General features: G+C 38.4%; 1 protein-coding gene across 2 annotated transcripts in view; it reads left to right on the top strand.

Annotated features, from left to right (window-relative positions):
• Window positions 1-2,833: 2,833 nt before the first annotated feature.
• sult6b1.5.L (sulfotransferase family 6B member 1 gene 5 L homeolog) overlaps window positions 2,834-22,912 on the top strand; it is a 31,736-nt gene continuing 11,657 nt past the window's right edge. The window contains exons 1-7 of one of the 2 annotated variants that reach the window (XM_041562733.1): window positions 2,834-3,136; window positions 6,957-7,066; window positions 7,669-7,758; window positions 9,241-9,367; window positions 9,835-9,929; window positions 11,065-11,221; window positions 11,407-11,593. In XM_041562733.1, coding sequence (XP_041418667.1) covers window positions 2,938-3,136; window positions 6,957-7,066; window positions 7,669-7,758; window positions 9,241-9,367; window positions 9,835-9,929; window positions 11,065-11,221; window positions 11,407-11,534 — 906 coding nt within the window. In that variant the 5' untranslated portion in view covers window positions 2,834-2,937 and the 3' untranslated portion in view covers window positions 11,535-11,593. Of the gene's footprint in view, window positions 3,137-6,956; window positions 7,067-7,668; window positions 7,759-9,240; window positions 9,368-9,834; window positions 9,930-11,064; window positions 11,222-11,406; window positions 19,218-22,912 lie in introns of those variants that run through there. The other variant, XM_041562732.1, reaches the window with a different exon arrangement.

Raw genomic sequence — 22,912 nt, 5'->3', positions numbered from 1 at the left:
TTTAAAGTTAATTAGAATGGGAGAGTGTGTCTCTCAGCAGGGCACAGCAGGTAGGAGACCTGGCTGTGTTAGGAACTCCCAGAGGAGCTGGGAGTGCCCCTGATACTGCATGAAGCAGAGGGAGCCCGTGGCTGTGACTAAAGGTGGCCATACACGGGCCGATAAAAGCTGCCGACAGACTGTGTCGGCAGCTTATTGGCCCATGTATGGGGGCCCCCGACGGGCTTCCCCGATCGAGATCTGGCCGGATCTCGATCGGATGGGTTTAAAAATTCCGTCTGATCGCGGCCGCATCTGTTCGTTGATGCGGTCCCGCGATCCGACCGCCCGTTTGAGAATGCTAGGATCCGATCGTTGGGCCCTAGGGCCCACGATCGGATCTGCCCGATATTGCCCACCTCAAGGTGGGCATATCGGAGGGAGATCCGCTCGTTTGGCGACATCGCCAAACGAGCGGATCTATCCATGTATGGGGACCTTAAGAGCCAGATTTTGTTGTCTGTGTGGGACATTGAGGAAAAGCCAGGAGGCTAAGAAGTTCACTCCAAGACTGTGAGTACAGGGGTGAGCCACAACAATTGTTTTGTTAGCTGGTAGTCCACAAGGGGCCCAGCCTAGTTAGGGACTGCTCCAAAAATGGAAGGTAGTGCCCAATGAGCTAGGTTTATTTTATCTAGGTTTATTTTATGATAAAATGGTCACCCCTGTGTCTGTGGATAATTCACTGCTTGTTTAAAGTGGGAAAATAAACTGCTGTTTTCCTGGAAGAAGCTGTGTGTCCCTGTCTTTATGCTCCTTTGTCCTATGCTGCCTACCACTGACTAATTCCCCCCCAAAAGTTACGTGTTCAAGGCGCCAGCTTGCCACAGTGGTTAAAGGTGTTAACTACTTTTTTTGCTTGCTGTTTTTTGACTGGTTTGCTTTAATTTGAATGGTTTTTTTGATAACACACACAGTATCATCTAGTAGTATGCTTTAAATAGTCATAGACTAGTTCCAATACAGCAAAATATACACTCACCTTCCAAAGCTGAAGCACTTCTACTGCAGCCTTTTCACATACATGGGCCTGTCATGTTAAAGATGTTAAGCCAGCACAACATACAAAGAAATTAACTTAGGACAACATAGCAATTAAAGTAGCGGTTCACATTTAAGTTAACTTTTAGTAGAGTATAGAATGGTCAGCAACATTTCAGATGGTCTTCATTTTTTTTTTATAGTTTTTTTTTTTATTATTTGCCTGACATTTTCCAGCTTTCAAATGGGGGACCACTTACCCCATCTAAAAAACAAATGCTCTGTAAGGCTACACATGTTATTGTTATTGCTACTTTTTGTTACTCATCTTTCTATTCAGGCCCTCTCCTATTCATATCCCTGTCTCTTATTCAAATCAATGAGTGGTTGCTAGGATGATTTGGACCCTAGCAACCAGAATACTAAAATTGCAAAATAATGTGTGGTTGCTAGGATGATTTGGACCCTAGCAACCAGTATTATTGCAAAATAGAGAGCTGCTGAACAAAAAGCTAAATAACTTAAAGCCACAAAGTTATGCTATAGCAACACATTTTCATGCATATTACAAGCTTTACACTGTATGTTTATAAAAGAGTTTGAATGGCTCAGTGGGCCAATTTTAATAAAGATGTCAGCAGAAGTGTCAGCAGTAATGCAACTGTGCTGCTACTTTTTCTAACCTTGGCAAGCACATGTACAGTAAACAACATTCAAATATTTCTGTGCTTTAATTGATAATGATAATGGTGGTGACCCATTCATTCCCCTTTAAAGGTAAAATGTCAAAAATACACAGAATTTGCAGTTCTTAATTTGTTGGGTAGACTTTGATATGCCTTTCTCTGTTTTTCTGTTTAAAAAGTTTAAAGGTATAAAAAGATTAAAAAAGAAAATCTGACTAATGAAAGAAATTGTAATTCTAAGCCATTACATTTCATTCATTTTTTGCCATGCTTTTAAAGTTATTTGTAAATATAATTGCCATTGAACACATTGGGGTTTATTTATAAAATTAGCACAGCGCAGAATAGTTCGCACAGTGAACATATTTGCCCTGCGCATTGTTATATTTCTAAAGCTGGAAAAGAGTGGTGTATTTAATGTGGAAACCGAATTGCAAATTTTTATTCACTCTGCAGATGTTCATAATAGCTTTTTAAATTTGGCATAATCACAGATTTCTGTGTTTGAGTTACACCATGACTTTGGCAGTGGAGAAAATATTCACAAGTTTTGTGAATTTAATTTACTGTCATGTTCACAAGCTCGCACAGTGGCTGGCTCAGGCAAACACCCATCTCATTTGCGAGCCATTTGCAAATATTTGTGTGCAATGCGAATTCACAAAAAATGGAAAGCCGGGCACAGCAGTGCAGTATCTGTCTCCCTTTATTTTCTGTGCCCTGGCTGTGACATTTAAGATAATATAGTGGAATCCAGCTGATTGATGTGCAAGGCTGAATTCTGCAACATTGTTTCAAGATACAAACAAAGGGACAAACAAATACTGTTTTCAATCACAGTTACATTTACAAATAACTTTATAAACTCATAGACACACATTTCATCAAAGCTGCATAAGTATAACAGTACAATAATAGTATAATAGCATAAGTTCCTCTAACTCTCTGCATGCAAGTTGGTAACTATTACTGTTGCTAGCACTTCTTTCTCTTCTCTAGTGAGTAGCATGCTCTCACATTTGTTCTGCAAATACTAGAAATGAATGCACTGGAGGAACTGAAGCAGCCAATGGGTTGGGCTGTTCTGCAAAAACAGAAGGGGGAGGAACTGCAAGATTTTCTTTTATTCCCCACCCATTTCTCCTTAACTGATGATAGTGTGTAAAAACAAGGAGCACAGAGAGGAAGATTTTCTGAGTTTTTTTTTTTTTCAAATTGTCTTTTGCCCAAAATGTCACACGAAGAGCAGACCACAAAACAGATAAAGAAATTATTGGATGATGCCTCTAACATACCACAAGAAAAGAAGTTGATGCATTTCAATGGAGTGTTATATCCTGGTATTTTATGCAGTGAGGAGACGTTTAAAGCTTTGGAATCTTTTGAGGCAAGAGAGGATGATCTGATGCTGGTTTCTTACCCTAAATGCGGTAGGTGTTTCAAATTAAAGTATTGTTATTTATTGAGCAGTTTGAATATATTGTGCCCAATAAAGAAATTACATTTCTATACCTTGAATCCTTAATTTCTTTACATATATTGGTTAGCCATATAAACACATTCCAACACCCCCCCCAAACTTTCTTTTATTTTTCTGAATTATGCTACAAATCTACTACCGATATACACTCCTATGTAAGGTTAACAGATCAAGTGAAACATCATAAACAGTGCCGGACTGGGCCCTCTGGGGCTGCTACCCAGGGGTCCCATACCCCAGTCGCGAACTCCAGCTCCTACAGATGTCACCCCCCTGCACATACCTTTCTTACGTCTTGTGGCTGCAATTAAGTGGGGCGACAACACCTGTAGTTCCCAGTGGGGGAAGTAAGCCTAGATCAGTGGGGGCCACAGGTCTGCCCCACCCATTTTTTTCACAGTGTCCAGTGGTCCAGTCCCACCCTGATAAACAGTGACATTAAGTGGCTGCACTTTAAATGAATGCAATCAATTTGAAGTCTGTTCAGCTCAGGAATTTGTGTTTGCTGGTTTGGTAACCTTGCTTCAACATTCCCCTTTATATAGATATTATTGATACAGGTATGGGACCTGGTATCCAGAAAACTTTTTCCATAGTTTAGATACCCATACCTTAATTCTGCTAAAAATCACTTCAACACTAATTTAACACTAGTAGGAGTGTTATGCCTCTAATAAGGATTCGTTATATCTTAAGTCAGGATCAAATACAGGGTACTGTTTTATTATTACAGAGTCAGGGCTACTTCTGTAATGAAGAAAATAACTGGTAACTTAAAAAGCCAAATTATTTTTACTTTTTTAACATTTATTTAAACCAGAATTTGGTTCTGCACTATGAAGAAGGGGTAGAGGAAAGCTTAGTTATAACTAAGCAGCACTAATTGCCTTGTCCAGGATTAAAAATATGGCTCTAGGTGCAAAGTACAGCTCTTTCAGGTGCCCAGTGCATCTACTAAAACATCTGATGGGCAAGTATCCAAGCATCCACCCACTCTGAATACAGCACTGGCAAATGCAGGCCACAATGTATTTAGGCTAAGGTGCAGCTCTTCATACATGCTCTCTATTAAAGATAAGCAAAAAAAAACTACACCTTCTGAAACAACCCATGTTTTGTGCAAAGTGTTAAAAAATTATGCTTTTTGACATTTAATAAATGAGCCATCCACAAAATTGAACAAAAACTAGTGCCTTTCTGGACAAGAATAGGGTATTAAGGCCATGCTGTGCAATTGAATCAATATGTAGCTAACTGCCGCAGCAGCATGAAGCATAGATCCTTCCAGCAAAACCACCCCCATAATGAGAAGTATTTTAACTGGTTAAAATTATATTTTTGTTTCATGTTGTACAAATTTGGCAACATCATCTGTACAGTAGGAAACAGAACCTGGCTTCAATGCAGCAACAGGAAGTAAAGTCCTGCATAGGTCCATTTTCATAGATCTGTACCCAAACCATACTTGCAACCTGGACCTGCAATTTGCCCCCCTGATTCAGTACCCGACCTGGCCCGCAATAGGTTAACTCACCCTCCAACCCGGGACACGCGAAACTGGAAGTGCCATCATTGTGACGGCCAGGAACCAAGGTGTCCAGGGAATCTGGAACTTTTTGCCAGAAACCCAACCACTTTGTGGTTATTCCGTAGGTACCAGCGGGTAACCGACCTGATACAGGACCCTTAACCAGCACCATTGCCCCTTTCCGCGTGTTTGCATTGACTTGGCAAATGACAATTTTGCATTGACTTGGCAAGTGGGTGGTGGGGTGACCAGGGCCCAGGCACGTGCCTCTTCTACCTACCCCTATTTCCATCTCTATTTCCTATTTCCACTTGTAAGATATGTGGTTGAAAAGGTCCCAATTTTGTGTGTATTTCACCAGTGTTAGACTGGTGAATATAAACCTCCAGGGACATATGTGTATTGTTGCACTAAGCATGGCTGTAAATTGTGTACTGGCTTAGATAAAGCTGTATAATGGGTCCATGGAGTGAATGGAGGAGAACAAGGTGGGCCTTCCATTCCATGCTCCATTAAGTGTGTTCAGCTGCCCAGGTAAAGGTAGCTAAGTAATTAGGCTGCAGATGAGCTGTAGTTAAAGGAGGTGTGAGCCAACACCTCAGTACTTTCCCTAGAGACCTCCTTGACTGGACAAGAATGAGGGGCTAGTGGAAACCTCCATGTGCAGGAAGGAGGTGAGTGTGTGTGTGTGTGAAAGAAGCTGGGAAAGAGTGTGATTCCCCACTGAGTTAGAGAGAGCTCCAAAAGGACTGGAGATAGGAAGAGAGAGAAATCCCTCCCCGGAGGATTCTGGGACTTGTGTACGTCCATGATGGTGAGGGCTGGAAATGTGAGTTTTGTGTGAACACCAGTGAGGGTGTTAAAGCTGGACTGTTAATGCTTATGTGAAGCAAGAGTGCTGAACCTACTCATTGTGTTTGAAATAAAAGCTAGCCAAGCTGCATTTAAATTTGAAAGGTAGTATCCGTCTCCATTTTCTGTGCTAAAAACTTTGCTGTGGCTATGGTCTTCGCTACCTGAAAGTAATAGTTCAGTGTGAAAATAAAAACTGGGTAAATAGACTGTGCAAAATAAAACATGTTTCTAATATAGTTAGTTAGCCAAAAATGTAATGTATAAAGGCTGGAGTGAACAGATGTCTAATAAAAAAGCCAGAATCCAACTTCCTGCTTTTCAGCTCTATAACGCTGAGCTAGTCAGCGACTTGAAGGGGGGCCACATGGTACATTTCTGTTCAGTGAGTTTGCAATTGATCCTCAGCATTCAGCTCAGATTCAAAAGCAACAGATATCACACATGTGGCCCCCCCTCAAGTCTCTGATTGGTTACTGCCTGGTAGCCAGGGTAACCAGTAATCCAAGAGAGCTGAAAAGCAGGAAGTAGTGTTCTGACTGACATGTTATACATCAAATCACTCCAGCCTTTATACATTACCTTTTTGGCTAACTATATTAGAAACATGTTTTATTTTGCACAGTCTATCTATTTACCCAGTTTTTATTTTTACACTGAACAATTCCTTGAAGGCCACACACTTTAATTTGGTGTTTTTATCCAGTATGATTAAAAATGTTAATCCCAAGGAGCCTCACTCACCAAGGAAATTTTTCTCTAGGGTTGAAACCAATAAACACTCAAATCATGTTTCTCTGTAAGATAACTTCCAACTGTCACAAAAAAGGAGACCTTTGCAATCAGTTAATAGATTTGTGTTGAAAATTGAATGTTGTGGCTAAGTGATAAAGGATGGAATAATGAGTCAGATGATGCCCTCTTGATGGTCTTCATGCAAATCTGAGGGATCTGTGGGTCTGAAACACTAAATTTGTGCTTTGTCCACAGGGTCTAAGGAATGTTTCCACTGTGAAGCAACGCTACTAAGTCAAAAAGATACAGAGCAGATGTGTGTACCAAATTGCTCTGGTTATGTTCCATGCTGCATTTTGCCAGCTTGCAATTGTAGGGTTTTGGGACTGGAATATGCAGTACTCTTGTTGTTATATGTCAGCCAAAAAAAAAGAATGTTTTCCCATTAAACAGGAAGATTTAGGTTGTACTAGCCCTACATTAACATTTGCCTGTGTAACAGATGTAGACAGACAGTATGGGATTACTCGGTTATACAATACATTTCCTGTCGGCCAAGTATGTTTGCAGTGGAATGTGAGCATGGCAGGGTGCCAATAGCGAGTAAAACAGATCCTTTATCCTCACCCTGAATGTGTCTCCTCCATTTTTTTAGGAACCAATTGGTCTGTGAATCTACTGAATGACATAGTGAAGGCAGCATGCAATAAAGATCCATCAAGCATCATTCCAATTCTAGAATTCGGAGCTCCTGACAAATTTGAGGTTTGTATATAAGGCTATGATCATAATTGCTGATATATAAAAATATGTATGTAATGTATCTGCAAATAACAGCAATTCCAATGCCCTGTTTAGCTCTTCTATCACACTGTACAACATATTTTCACTATTCTATATCTAGATCTACTGCATCTCATGCATAACACTTTACATAAAGTAAACCAACCACAAAGGTCGCCCAATGCATATGCCTTTATCTTAGTCAACAAGAAATTGGTCATTTTTTTTACATTTAATTAGAGATTTATTAACATCTAAAACCAGAATAAGTCACGATTTATGATAAAACTTAACCACCTAAAACCTGGTCAGATGCCACAGAAGTCGATGGGAAGTGCATCTTCAACAAGTTCATAATTTTTTTCTGTATTTTTTACGCCAGTTGTTATTTCGTGAAAAGGAATTATGCATTTCAGGTTTTTATGTGCCTTATCTGTCACTTAACTGTCATGACCTTAACCTTTTTGAGATTTTTTTATAAATATGCAATCACAGAAAAAAAACCCAACTTGATAAATATGCCCCTAAATGTTGTAATGCCATAACAATCCCATGTCTTGCTTCTTAACTTTCTGTTTTTTCAGAAACTAAATCAAGAACCATCTCCGAGAGTTTTGGCAACGCATTTACATTATGATAATATTCCCCAAAAGTTTTTCGATAAGAAACTTAAGGTGAGTTTGGGTTTCTTAAATATCAGTGGGCAATGCAGCATGAGAAAATGTCTCATTGGTTTTTCTTAATGCCAACTTCATTAATGAAGCCTTTGCCAAGCAGCTCTGTGTGTTCTGTGTTAACTGTTCTCAGCTGTGCATTTGAAGCCATGGGATTGGACACCAATGCTGCACACAATAAAAATTGAGCAACATTAATTTTTATTGTGTTTAGCATGTCCAATTCTTGTGGGAAGACTCCTACTGGGAAATAAGAAATCCGCTAACAAATGGCTTGTTGTAAGCTCAAAAGCATAGTGCATCACTTCATGGAAAAAAAGTTGGAAAAGATTTTTTCTTTGCGGGGTACTCCGCTGCCACTGTTAACCTTAACATCACAGAGGGAGTTGGGGAGACAACATTGCTACAGCAACAAGCACAATTATGCTCTCTGCACTAGAAAAGCTAAATTTACAGTTTAACAACCAGGAGCAGGTTTTTGCTAACCCTGGTAACTTGTGGGGCACAACAATTGCCCTGCAAATAAACTATTTCTTGGTAAGAAATCTTCTATTTTATATCTCAGTCTGCCTTCTGTTTACCTTCCTGCGTTCTTATCATAAGAAAATGTTTTCTATCTAAAATCTGCCTGCCACTGCTAGTGAAGGTATCCTGTTTTTCCTTTCTTTTTCTCTCAAGTGGGGGAACAAGTTTCTTTTCTTATGATTTTCTTAATTTTGAAACAGCTGGGAAAATTGTTGGTCCTATCCTGGCCCTCAGAATTATCTACCTCGCCTGTTCAATGACATTTGGGGGAAAAAAACTCCTTGATAGTGGCCTTGTTACCAAAGTTTCTGTCAAACGAATTCTTTGTAAAGCAAATGTCCATCCAAAAGATATTTCCCTCTAGAAGATTAAGTGTGTTTTTACTACAGTTGCATTAAGTTGTCCTTAGTTTGGCAGACTAGGGAGATTATTAACACTTTCCCTTCTTTTCGATTTGGTCATAGCCAACCTTAAGGGTCATAACACAAGAACCCTGTTGCCATTGCTAGAGACAGAAAAGGAATCTTCTACTAGAATTATGATGCTTACAACAAAAACAGATTTTTTTTTTGTGTAACTATAGAGAAAGCAGACCCCTCGGTTGCAGGGGACCTGGACCGCAGGGTCTGCTTCTCTGAAATCTCCCCATACCACGCCATTTTTTAAGGTTAAAATTAGAACATCCACTGAATCGCCCAACAACAAGCAAGGGGGCTATGGGAGAGGAGGGTGTATTTGCTGTGCAAGCTGGGCCCCACCAAAGATTTTTTTGCTGGGGAGCACCCACTAGTTACTCCACTGTTCACAGTTTAATATTCTTTAATTAATTAAAATAGGTGAATGCAGAGGATGTGCAATATTAAGAGATCAAAACAAATACAACTGATGAATTTATAATCATATACAATAATTTAATTTGCTTTAGATCTGTTTTATTGTGCTTGTATTTTTTAACAGATGCTGGTTGTGTTTCGGAACCCAAAAGACACAGCAGTATCATATTTCCATTTTTATAACAACAACCCAATGCTTCCCAACTATAGTTCTTGGGATACATTTTTTGAAGACTATATGAGTGGAAATGGTAAGTAATTTTGATTTAAAAAATAATGCCATGTTACGTTCTGATAGAAGGAAATCTGTGGCACACCTCTGAAAAGTATGATTGGTTGCCATCTATCAGGTCACACAAAATGTATTCCATAGACTAGTTGTGTACAGTTTGGCTGGCAGCTCTAATAACAATAACAAGTCGAAAGATCTCTTAAAGATCTCATTTGGCAAATATTTGTGCCCCAGGATAACATACCTGTTCTAATGCTGGATTGAAAATAGCAGAATCAGGAGGTGCAGCCAAGCAAATGGACAGGGCCCCATTGTGGGCTGTACCTCCTGCAGCTCGCTAACTTGCATATTTGAATCATGCACAAGTTAGGGGATGGGGGGGCTACTATATAAACTGGGATACCCAGATTGAGTCTCTATATTTCTAAAGCCTTCATACATACATGAAGCAAAACTATTAAACTGCAATATTAATGTCAATTTCAGTTTGCTGGGGATCCTATTTTGATCATGCTCTTGCATGGAACAAACACATTGATGATGAAGGTGTTTTGATAATGACATTTGAGGAAATGAAAGAGGTGGGTTTAATATTTGCATTCAAATGAATTGTTCTTTTTTTTGTATAATATTTGGATTATCTGTATGATTTGCCAATGTATGAAGTAGAGGAATAATTAATTGCCTTTAAGATTCTGCGTTGCAGACTTAGTAATCCTTGGCAAGTTTCAATAATTAGAATTAATCTTCAGCACCTGAGCCTTCTGACAGTGAAAAGCTTTAGTTGTCCTTTAAGGAATACACTAGCACAGCTGGCATCCTTCAAAGGAGAACAAAACCGTTGAACAGTCTACTTGTATTTAATATTCTGAACTTACTGTACCTGTCCAGCAGCACTTAAACAGTAATGATCTATCCAGTTTTATACAGCAGCTTCCCATCTTCTGATCCTGTTAGGTCATCTTTAGAGTGTCAATGACATTGCACATGCTCAGTGTTATTGTCAGAAATCATCAAGCATTAGGAAAAATGTATGGTAGATATATACAGTAGCAAATTCTGAGGCTACAGACCTGATTATAAATTAAAAATGCACCGATTCCAGGATTCGGGCAGGAATCGGCCTTTTTCAGCAGGATTCGTATTTGGTCGAACCAAATCCTTTAAATCACATGACTTTTCTTTGCACAAACAGAATTTAAATACATTTTAACTGCACCCGGTGTGCGTGATTCTCTTTGGCCATTTTTATGCATATGTAAAGTAGGATTCAAATTTGTTTGGTATTTGGTCAAATATTTTGTGAAGGATTCGGGATTCTCCCAAATGCCAAAATAGTGGATTCAGTGCATCACTATTATAAATCAATTCTGATGTGAAATTATAAGGGATAATGTACCCCCTACTGTAAATGATAAGCATATCAGAAGTCACTGAGGGGTTGTTCTGTGACCATATAAAGGCACAAGGCTGCAGAATCTTGTACATAATTTTTTGCCGTTTTACCCCAATATATGAGCGAATGTGTACAAAACCATTGCGTGTTTACATGTGGGCTGCTTTGATTTCTTTTGCCCAGGCTGCTTGTCCGGCCCTGACGCCATTGTGGGGATGTGTATCTACAAGCCAAAACTAGTTTCGTATAGGGAGATCAAGAGGAAAGTAGTAAAGTATAATGCTGACTATATAATACGTCTCCCCTTAATATTTATGCAGGATCTGACGGTAGCAGTAAAGAAGTTATCTACATTCTTTGGATTATGTCTGACTGAGGAACAAAGTCAGGAAGTTGCTGGGAAAGGCACATTCACAGCAATGAAAACGAAATTAACTGAAACTAGAAAGGATTTTGCACAGATATTTTTAAGGAAAGGTAAAGATTTGCAAATTCAAGAGCAACGAACAATACTGTTTAGGGATTATATAAAATGGAAATAGTAACACTTCTGTAGACTTAGTATCATTTGTTGTAGATAGCTACAGTTCTTTTTGAAATATTAAAAGACACATACTACACTTTTTTGCAATACTTCAATTCAATACAATTTTATCTTTCAGGTGAAGTTGGAGACTGGAAAAACCATTTTTCCGAAGCTCAGAGCCAAGAAATAGATGCGAAGTTTGAGGCGTGTTTAGCAGGAACCAAACTAGGAGACATGCTGAAGTATAATGTATATTGCAAATAGGCGGTGGGGAGATTTCAATCACTTGCTTGTTTGATAATAAAAATTGTGTATGTTGTGTATTTTGTTTTCTGTGTACATAAATTTCAACTGCTAATTTTGTACTGAAGCCTGAAGGTATAAAAAAAAGCACAGGGTGTCCTAATCTATAACTGACACAGCTATAAGCAAACACTGTGATTACTGTTGTATGAATTACCTGCAGTCCCATGTTAAATACAGACAGGGGAGCTTCGCCAATGAGGCGGTAGCGCCCCGCTACGTACCAGGGGCAGCAAAAATGCCGCTCCTGGTACTTTAAGAGCCGAATTTCTGTTTTTCAAATTGGAAATTCGTCTCTTCTAGTGCAGAGAGCGCAGTTAGGCTCTCTGTGCTAGTGCACTGGCCCTCTCTGCTGCCCTGGTGGACCCCACGGACCCCTTCAAGCGCAAAAAGTTAAGCGCACGGGGGAGGGGGGCGGCAGCAACTGCTGCGGAGGGGCCAGGATCGCCCCTAAATACAGAATATGTGTTTTTTTTCTTCATGGAGGTTTAAGAGCACCTAAGATAAAAAAAAAATATATATAAATGCAATACATGTATTTTCATGTATTCAGTATGTACAGGTATGGGATCCGTTATCCTGAATGCTTGGGACTTGGGGTTTTCCGGGGGTATTTCCATAATTTAGATCTCGATACCTTAAGTCTACTAAAAAATTATTTAAACATTAAGTAAACCAAATAGGATTGTTTTGCCCCCAATAAAGATTCATAATATCTTAGTTTGGATCAAGGTGTAGTTTGATTATTGCAGAGAAAAAGGAAATCATTTAAAAAAAAAAAATTAATTATTTCGTTAAAATGGAATCTATGAGTGGTGGCCTTCCAGTAATTCGGTGCTTTCTGGATAACGGGTTTCCGGATAATGGATCCCACACTTGTACACATATTCAATGTGATCATAAAAAGAAACCTGTTTGTGGAAAGAGGATTTTTGTGTATTCAGCATAACTTTTTCCCCTAGGTGAAGGTACAAGGTATGGGAGACCTTGAAAACAGGGCAAGATGGGTGGTGTTTATTAGACAGGATGGCGTGGCTGGTGCATTTTAAACACAGCTACCCATTTTACACCATTTCTCCAGCTATCAAGCAAGGGGCAAAAAAGCTAGCAATCTAGATAGAAAACGAAAAAACATTATTTTCCTGAGGCTATACTTTGAAGGAGTTGATAGTATGTGTGACATTTAACTTCTCATGATGTAAGCATGATGTGCATTCTGCAGCCCACTATCTAGCAATACTTCATCCAATAATCAATGCATTACTACATGCTGAGATTCTGAGACTTTCATTCGTATGCCTGGGGCAAGAAAGGCCAGTTTGGCTATTCCACATTTGCAGAACTATGGGAAGAATGTCCACCTGTAACTGTCCCAGTCCTCAAACATACAGTGCAACTGAATTATTTGACTTCGCTCTCATGTTTACTTAAAAATACCTGAGAATATGTGGCAGAAGGAAGTATTTGTATTATGTGGTAGAATGAATGTACAACAGTCTATTTAAAAAACTCCTTTGACACTGGGCTATGTTAAGATCTTAACATTAGTGAGATACCATGCGCAGGGTGTTAATGGGGGTTTCAAGTTATACTAATTGGATATTGCCATTTTTAATACCCCTCTAATGCTCTATTTCAGTATTGCTATTAACTATTAGATTATATTTAAAGGTAAGGTTGTCGTCACTTATTGCAGTTGCTCTGCTGGAGGATTACTGAAACCAAAGCATTCATTATTAAATCGTTGAATGCAAACCAGCAGACTATTGCTGGATTTGGGTTTATTTTATGGCAAATGCACCAAAATAAATAAGTGTAGGTTTAGGATTATCTAGATTCCTTGTAAATATAGCAAATAATATTGTAGAGCAACCACGTGTACATTGTCCCTGAACCACTGTATGACTCACGTCAACCTTTAATTGTATGCCTGGGGCAAAAGTAGGGAATCTGGTTTTCCCACTTTTGCAGAACTATGGGAAGAATGTAACCTGTAATTGCTTTGTCCTGGTCCTGAAATGTAAAGAAAAATGTTTATTTTCCCTCCTATGCGGGTAACATTGTGTGTTTCCTAGAAACAGAAGATTGATGTATTTATGTAGCCCTTTAAAAACACCCATGATAGGTTCATCTCTTGGTTTATTTTAGCTTGTTTGTCTCATCAAATCATTAATAGAGATGAGTGAATCACCCAAAATGTATTGAAAACCACAGAAGAATTTGCAAAAGGGAAAACATTCACCATTGGAGTCAATGGACATTTCTACTCATGCTGAAAATACATTGGTGTCACTGGACATATATTCTAATGCATTTTTTGCAGCAAAATTTGTGGAAGAAAATGGCAAAACTCAAATGCATGCCTGCTAAAAAAATTTGCACATCAATATTTATTACATCCTCTTTTTTCCTACTAAGGGCATTGCTGTATATTTTCCTGAATATATTCCAGTGTCTTCCCTCCACAGTAGAGGGTTTCCAGACAGTTGAAAGCCAATCTTCATAAAACAGTTGTACTGCTTTAATTAATGATAGAGAATTGGAAGGGTTACTATAAAAAAAACTCACAATATTCTGAAGTTTTAAAACAATCCACTATGAATCTGGGCTCCAGGCTAATGCTAGCAAGGGCTATTCCCATTGAGGCACTGCAACAATCAGCATGTGGTTAAACATTTGAAAATCAACAAAACAGCTAATCTGTCTGGTGTACAATAATTATTTTATTATTATTATTTTATTTAAGTATCTAATCAGTTCTAACATCCTGATTGTAAATATATGGGGAACTGGAAGTATCAACAACACCTTAAACCCAGGGGTCCCCAAACTTTTTTACCTGTGAGCCACGTTAAAGTTTAAAATAATGCTGAGAGAGCAACATAAGCACGCAAAAAGTTCATGGGGCCTCAAAATAAGGGAGTGATTGGGCATTGGTAGCTTCTATCTTGACTTGCAGCCAACAGGAGGCTTTGTTTGGCAGTACAGTTTTTATGCAACTAAAGCTTCCCTTGAAGTTAAGATTTTAAAAATAAGCATCTGTCCAAAGACATGTTGCTCACGAGCCCCTGGTTAGAGCTGATAGAAAAGTTAAAAAAAAAAAAGTTAAAAATGTCTTTACTCATGTGCCTAATTGCAACATGCTGTAGATAAAGGTGACACAGAATGAATTATCTCACATGTACTTTATATAGTTTTGTATAATTTTAACAAAAGTTATTGTCTTCATTACTTCTCTTCCCGAGCAACAAAATGGTAAGGAAAAGTGTAGTCTTAGTGCACCCCTAAACTCAACTTCAATGTGGGGTCTCATGGTACACTAGCAATTGGATATTTTTTTGTTTTTTTTATTTCAAAATATTGGTATTTTGCAGGTCATACAAGCAGACAGATGCTATGGTTATGCATAGCAAGTAAGGTCGTATAAATGTTACACAGATATTCATAGTAGTGTCCACACAGCATACAAAAAATGGAACACCCATTATACAATATTAAATAAATTTCAACGCATCTTGTAATGCATAACCTAAATAAAGTGATAAAATATGAACTACACTAAACTAAGGGGCGGAACCCAAGTATTGCAAAGCTCACCATAAACTGTACAAGGTGTGGTAAAAGTGAAATTCCCATATCTATAATTATAGCACAGGGTGTGGACTTGGATTGTTTTTTATACGCATCTGATTCTGTATTTAAGTATTGCTGTTAACTATTAGATAATATTTAAAGTTGATGGTAGTCTTTACTTGTTGCAGTTGCTCTACTGGAGGATTACTAAAACCAAAGCACTTGTTCATCATTTAGCTGTTGAATGCAAACCAGCAGACTAAAGGGTGAATGCTGGATTGGGGTTAATTTTGTGAATTGCAGCAAAATAAAACAGCATAAATTCAGAACAATCTAGATTCCTTGTTATATAGGATATTGTAAAGAAGCAGTGTGTACACTGTCCCTGAACTGAATTCTGCAAAACCGTCTTAATCATCTAATAATAAGTTTATTCAATAAACGTTGTGAACCGGTAACTGGAGCACAGTGTGAAGGGAGATATATTTCCCCTAGGTTCATGTCTTACTCCAATATATACAGCAGTTCTGAGTTGGTTAATTCCCCTAGAAAGTCTCACCTGGGGAATAATTAGCAGGCTAGATCAGCTAGAGAGGGTTGGTGCTCAGAGAGGAAGATTGAGACACACACTGAGGAAGCTGAGTGTGGCCATTGGAAGCGGCTGTTTATTTTTCCCCAAAGGGAAAGGACTTTGTAAACTTTTGTTTTATGCTGCTTTGCTCACAGAATCTTTATATGTGAACAATAAATGTACTTTGCCCTGTTCAAGAACCGTCTGTTCATATGATCCTGCTCACAATGTGTAGATCATGGACAAATGACCCTGATTATGTTTCACAATATCCATTTATGTCCCTATAATATAAGAAAAGAATATCACACCAAAAGCAAAAAATGTTCTGAGATGCTTTCTTGTGCCTGCATATGTCTCAGGCTCTTACCCAAAAGGTCTCATGTTTGGTTCTGTCCTGAGGCCCTCTGTAAATATTTTCAAATACATACTCTCATTTAAATGAAAAATAATATATATATAATATTAATCCATTAAGTAACGATACATCTTTATTTTTCTTTATCAGTCTGTACAGGTTTGGATGAAAATAAGCCCTAGGTTTGAGGAAGAAACATTTCTTTGCTGAGTTTATATTTTGATGGAGTTTTTATTATGTGTGATTTTTAACCTCCCATGATTTAAGGATTGTGTGCATTTAGCAGCCAACTAAACACAATCAAGCAATACTTTATCTAATATTCAATGCAATCCGAAATGCAGAGATTCCAAGCCTTTACTTTGTGTTCCTCGGGCAAGAGTAAGCAATCTGGATTTCCCAGTTTTGCAGAACTATGGAAAGAACGTTCACTTGAAACTGGTTTGCCCTGTCTTCAAACGTAAGGTGCAGCTGAATTATTAGGCTCCTCTGAGTCTTCTCATTTTGAGATCTCATTATGTTCTCCTTGGTGAGCTATTTAGCCTTTAAAATCCTAGAAGTAGTCTTGCCTGACTGGTTCCACCATTCAAAAATGTCTAGTTTCACTCCTATTTGAGTAAATTGCATTCGGTGCTGTATTTATGTAACCCTGTGGAAACAGCTATAACAGGTTAATCTTTTGTTTGTTTTTTAGCTTGTTTGTATCAATGATTGATTAATAGTGAAGAGGGAATCTGTGTCTTTTCACTGAATATTTTATGAAACCACAGAATAATTAGCAAAACTGAGAAATTTCACCATATGCATTAGAGTCAGTTGCTGTTTTTTTGCACAAAATGCACATTTCTACTTGTGGCGAAAATATATTGGCAAAAATGATCGTATTTCTATACAAATCGGGCTGAGTTTGGTGTAAGTTTTTTTAAAACAATTAAAATGTAGCTGATGTTAACATTAAATTCAGAAAGATGGGGTTGTATTGGCTAAATTGCTTTACTATTTGACAGTAAAACAAAACATTTCAGAGTAGAATGGAGTTAAAAGATACCTGGGGTTTTAAAGATTGTGAATTTAGCAGTTAATGAATTTCTGATGTAACCAAACATTTTATTCCAGTTCAACTCCAAATTCATTCTAGTATAATGTGAGAAATGACAAATGCATTTGGCATTCAAAGCACTGATGTATTTGATTCCCGAAATACTGGGTAAGCTGGTTGATTGTACAGAAGCCAAAAAAAAAAAACAGTGGTTCTGCTCTGCCCTTCTCTGCTTGCTTCTGTGTTAGGGCTCTTACTCACTGGCGTTCTGACCTGCGCTCCCCTGCGTTCCGTTTTTCAGCGTTCAGCCGCAGGGGAGCGCAGGAATAGACGCATTTAATTATTTCAAATGGGGCTGTACTCACACAGGCGCATGTAGGCGCCGAACGCAGGAAAAATGCAGCATGTTGCGTCTCAACCTGCGTTCGGCGCCTACATGCGCCTGTGTGAGTACAGCCCCATTTGAAATAATTAAATGCGTCTATTCCTGCGCTCCCCTGCGGCTGAACGCCGAAAAACGGAACACAGGGGAGCGCAGGTAAAAACGCTCATGTGTAAGAGCCCTTAGGCATTGTGATTTTGAAACAAAAATGCAAACTTGTGCATTTCTGTACTGAAATCTGCTCCATGTGTGTCTGTTGCAGGCTAACACAGTTCTTGTCAGCGGAGACACAGAAGCATGTAAAGAAGAGCGAAACAACCAGCCATAGGTGTGACCATAGCCCAAACAATTTTGATAGACCGTGATTTACAGTACATGTGGACTTCCTGGTACGGGAAATAAAACAGAAAACCAAAAATAATTTTGTTATGGTGTAACATAATTTGCTTCAGGAGATGTGTCTCCCTTAAACAACAGTTGTTAATACAACTTCCAAAAGGATTTCCTTAAAATAATAAAAAAAATCAAGTGAAGTGTTTTGTAGAAAGAGTAGAAAATGTTGTTACAACGACAGTAAAGATTTTTATTAGATGTCTGAAATCTGATCCTGATGTAGTCACATGTGTCAATATATAATGCGAGTGATTGAAAAATCTGAGGGGTAATTTAAATGAAACATTTGCTATCTGACGAGACACACCCGTCAGATGTGAACGCATGCTGTGTCCAAATCCAACAAGGTAAAAACTGATGGTTTGTGGCAGACTTTTTTTCTATCATTGATACATTGAATGTCGGATGTAGAAGCATGAAGAAAACACACCATCTGACTCTCATCCGACTTATTACCGTTGTGGGGACCAGGTTTTGTGCAATACTACAGAATCTTGTGCTGTTGCCTGACAAGATTGTGTGGGTCAAATAAAATCTGATCCCCACAATCTAATCAAAACCTCCAGTGTAGTTCAGCCCAAAGTAAAAAAGGAAATGGAAGGTATTTATCAGAATAGGAATTATTTGGCAAAATTGTACTTTTATAAATCAAACTGTCCCATTTTCCTATTTCGATCATTTATTAATAGACAAATTACCCATGCACAAGGTATTAAAACTAATTTAACCTAAATCAAATGGATAATGATGATCAGTTCAAGAAACATCCAAAAGATGTTTTCCACAGACAGCTTAAAGAGATACAGAAATGTCTCTTTGGATGCTGAGATATTATATAGATTCTTCATGGTGTTTAGGTCTATTCGTTCTGGATGTGAACAAATGAATCCCTCTGGTTGCTATACATTCCAGCTATGTGCTGAGACTCAAAGTAGTACATGGTTCAGGCTGAATAATAGGCTGGATCACAAGTTCCACCTCCATTAGTTCTCACCCACTTAAAATTCCCGCAAGAGACAAAAAGATGGGCTGGATCACAAGTTCCACCCCCATCAGCTCTTGCCTACTTTAAATTCCTGCAGACAAAGCACATTTTCTATAACACAGTAGCTTTGGATCAGTGGAAGAAATGGCTAACAGGGAGAAATTTGCTGAACATGTAAATAAAATGATAGATGACCTTAAGGATTTACAACAAGACAAATTGTTGTTTAGATACAATGGGGTCTTATATCCTTCTTTAATGTGTAACCAAGAGACGTTTGAAGCACTAAACTCTTTTGAGACAAGAGAAGATGATATTATGTTGGCAGCGTATCCCAAATGTGGTAAGTTCCTTAAATACTATTTGATTTGAATATGCAAAATATAAAGTTTCTGTGTTTTGTTAATATTGTGTGAATAATAGCCACAGATACATCACCCCCTATGATAGCCCTTAAACATAACTTTCTTACAGTGACTTTCTTAAAGTAGCTGATGGTCTATAATGGTACAGTATATATGTATATATATACACATGTCATAGGATTCCAAATCATCCTATTAAAATCAAACGTAATACTTAAGTCAACAAATCTTCCCTATGGGAGCTTTTAACATGTTTAAATGTTGCAGTGAGGAATAGAAATCACTATAAAAAGAAATATAAACAAAGTATATTTTATAAAGTGTTTCCAGATAGGTCATACAGTCAAGTTGGTATCCCAACCAGAATAACACCTATAGAAATGGGACCCCCTACTATGTAGAAGGGAGGAGAAACTTGCAGGATGAATGTTTCCCATCTGCAGAAGTAGTAAGAGAACTTTTTGTAGCCCCACATATGATGTAATTCCTGTCTGGGAGTATCTAGTGTTCCATGTGACTCCAATATAACAAAAGTCTAGAACATTTTCTCACTTTGCATCTCTCATAACACAGTTTCTCCAGTAGCAAAATATATCCTGTCCTTTCATTGATCTGATGGACCCAATGGGCTGATGCTCTGCCCTCCTGCTGCCGGCACAGCTTTAAATATCCAACAATCATGGAGAGAACTGTGTGGAATTGCATCTGATACTGCTTAAAATAGAAAATAAATGTAAATTGCAAAAGTGGTGAAGTCTACTCTGAGCAAGTATACGGTAGTTTAATAGTTTTCTGTTTGGTTTTTGAGTATCTTTAAAAGGATAGTTCACACTAAAGTTAATGAATTCTTAGCAACTTATCAGTTGGTTTTCATTTTTTATCTTCTATAGTTTTTGAATTATTTTCCTCTCTGACTCTTTTCAAATGACTCCTGCAGTCAAAAACTATTGCTCTTTGAGGCTACCATTTGTATTATCATTACTTAACAGACTCTCTCATATTCATATTTCTCATTCAAAACACTGTTTGGTTGCTAGGGTGTTTTGGACCCTAGCAAACAGCTGCTTAAATTGCAAACAGGAGAGCTGCTGAACAAAAAGCTAAATAAATCAAAAACCACAAATAATAAAAAATTAAGACCAATTGCAAATAGAATAGCACTCTCTAAAACACACTAAAAGTTAATTTAAAGGTGAATGCCCCTTTTAATGCTGGGTAAGATGACTTTTTTCACAATAATTATAAGTCGCAAAAGGAATTTTTGGTCAATCTGCCCCACAACATAGTAGCTCAAAAACAGTGTTGAAGAGCCAGAAACGTTCCAAGTTTAGGTAAAACTTTGCCCCTTTATAAAAAATATTAGCAAAACATGTTTTGGAGTTCTGAATAATTAAAAATGATTTGACATTGACTAGAGAGGGTATGTATCAAACAGACTCTGATGCACTTATATCAACAATACCTGCTTTTATTCTGGTGAGTAGGGTTGCCTCTTCACCCATTTAATACCAGATATTAAAGATATATTAGATGTAACTGTCAATCAGATTCCCAACTCCTGCATTAAAAGAGAATAGAGACATATGCCAATAGGGGGATAGTGAAGATTAATGTAATTATTTCCGAAACAGTACAGAATTTTTAATTGATTATTTTCGAAAGTTTCTTATTTTAGTACAATAAAGCTTAAATTAAATCTTCAGTTCCACAATAGTTCCCTGTCAATGTTTTGCTTTGGGATTTTCTATGTATGAGGCGTGGTTGGGGGTGGGGTGTTTCTAGTCAGTACTATGCACTAAGCACATTATATTGGAGTGAATGAAAAGACAGAGCTTGTCATCGGGAACTAGTTATAAGGGGGATATGGAACTGTTTGTTTTCAGTAACAGTTCCAAAGTTCGAAGGCAGGAATGGTCTGGTGAAATATCTGCTTAAAAGCTATTAAGCTGATCTCATTTATAGGGATGTCGCGGACTGTTCGCCGGCGAACTTGTTCGCGCGAACATCGACCGTTCGCGTCCGCCGAATGTTCGCGAACGTAACGCAACGTTCGCCAATTTGGGTTCGCCTTAGCTGGCGCTTTTTTTTGCCATTTCTCCCCCAGACCAGCAGATACATGGCAGCCAATCAGGAAGCTCTCCCTCCTGGACCACCCCCACACCCCCTGGACCACTCCCCTTCCATATATAAACTGAAGCCCTGCAGCGTTTTTTCATTCTGCCTGTGTGTGCTTGGAAGAGCTAGTGTAGGGAGAGAGCTGTTAGTGATTTGAGGGACAGTTGATAGTAACTTTGCTGGCTAGTAATCTACTTGATACTGCTCTGTATTGTAGGGACAGAACTATGCAGGGATTTGAGGGACATTTTAGGTTAGGTAGCTTTGCTGGCTAGTAATCTACCTTCTACTGCAGTGCTCTGTATGTAGCTGCTGTGGGCAGCTGTCTGTCCTGCTGCTGATCTCTCATCTGCATCTGTTCTTCAAACCACTGCCACCTAGCTGTGTGAGCTTTTTCACATTCTGTCTAAATATCAATAATAATACCATCTCCAGAAACACCACCTGAGTGACGTAGTGTGATTTCTGCCCTTTACAGCACAAAACGCAGCGCTGTGTCAACAATGGATTTTTTAGATACATTTTTGCCCTTGATCCCCCTCTGGCATGCCACTGTCCAGGTCGTTGCACCCTTTAAACAACTTTAAAATCATTTTTCTGGCCAGAAATGTCTTTTCTAGCATTTAAAATTCGCCTTCCCATTGAAGTCTATGGGGTTCGCAACGTTCGCGAACCGTTCGCATTTTTGTCCGGACGTTCGCGAACATGTCCGCGAACATTTTTTCCGACGTTCGCTACATCCCTACTCATTTACAGATGTATTCCTCACACCTTATAAACGAATAGCCTATGTAAATTGTAAGGCACATACCAAACATACAAATTAAGAAATGATAAAAAATTATGAATAAGGTAAATATCCAATGCCCAAAAAAGTCATGTAAACATCTTATTGCTGTTTCACCCCTCCCACTCAGTGTCGGACTGGGACACCAGGGGATCCACCCAAAAACCTTTGACCAGGGGCCCACTCTTAGTACTATTTTTCTTCCTCTCCTCACTCAACCTTTATTCTCCTTGTCTCTTTTCTTTACATACTATACTCTATTTTTCCATTTATTTAGCCTCTTTGTTCTCATAGAAATAGGGAATGGCCATGAAATAGGTCAAATGTTTAGCAGCATGAGGGCCCACTGACACCTGGGCCTACCGGGAGTTTTCCTGGTATACTGGTGGGCCAGTCCGACACTGCTCCCAGTTCTATATGCTTCTCTTTTTAGCCCTGAGCCTTACATTTCATTATTATGGGTATGGAATTCCTCATCCAGAAGGCTCCGAATTACCAGAAGGCCATCTCCCATAGACTCCATTTTAAGCAAATACTGCTAATTCTTAAACATTATTTCCTGTAATAATAAAACAGTATCTTGTGCTTGATCCAAACTAAGCTGCATTAATCTATTTTGCTGGCAAAACAGTCCTATTGGATTTATTCAATGTTTTGTATAGAGCTCCAAATTACAGAAAGAGCCCTTATCCAGAAAACCCCAGGTCCCAAGCATTCCAGATAATAGATCCTATACCTGTATTATTAACACATATTTCCAAATTGCTAACA

Source organism: Xenopus laevis, chromosome 5L (assembly GCF_017654675.1).
Source record: "Xenopus laevis strain J_2021 chromosome 5L, Xenopus_laevis_v10.1, whole genome shotgun sequence".
NCBI lineage: Eukaryota > Metazoa > Chordata > Amphibia > Anura > Pipidae > Xenopus > Xenopus laevis.
This window is presented reverse-complemented; position numbering and strand designations above follow the sequence as displayed.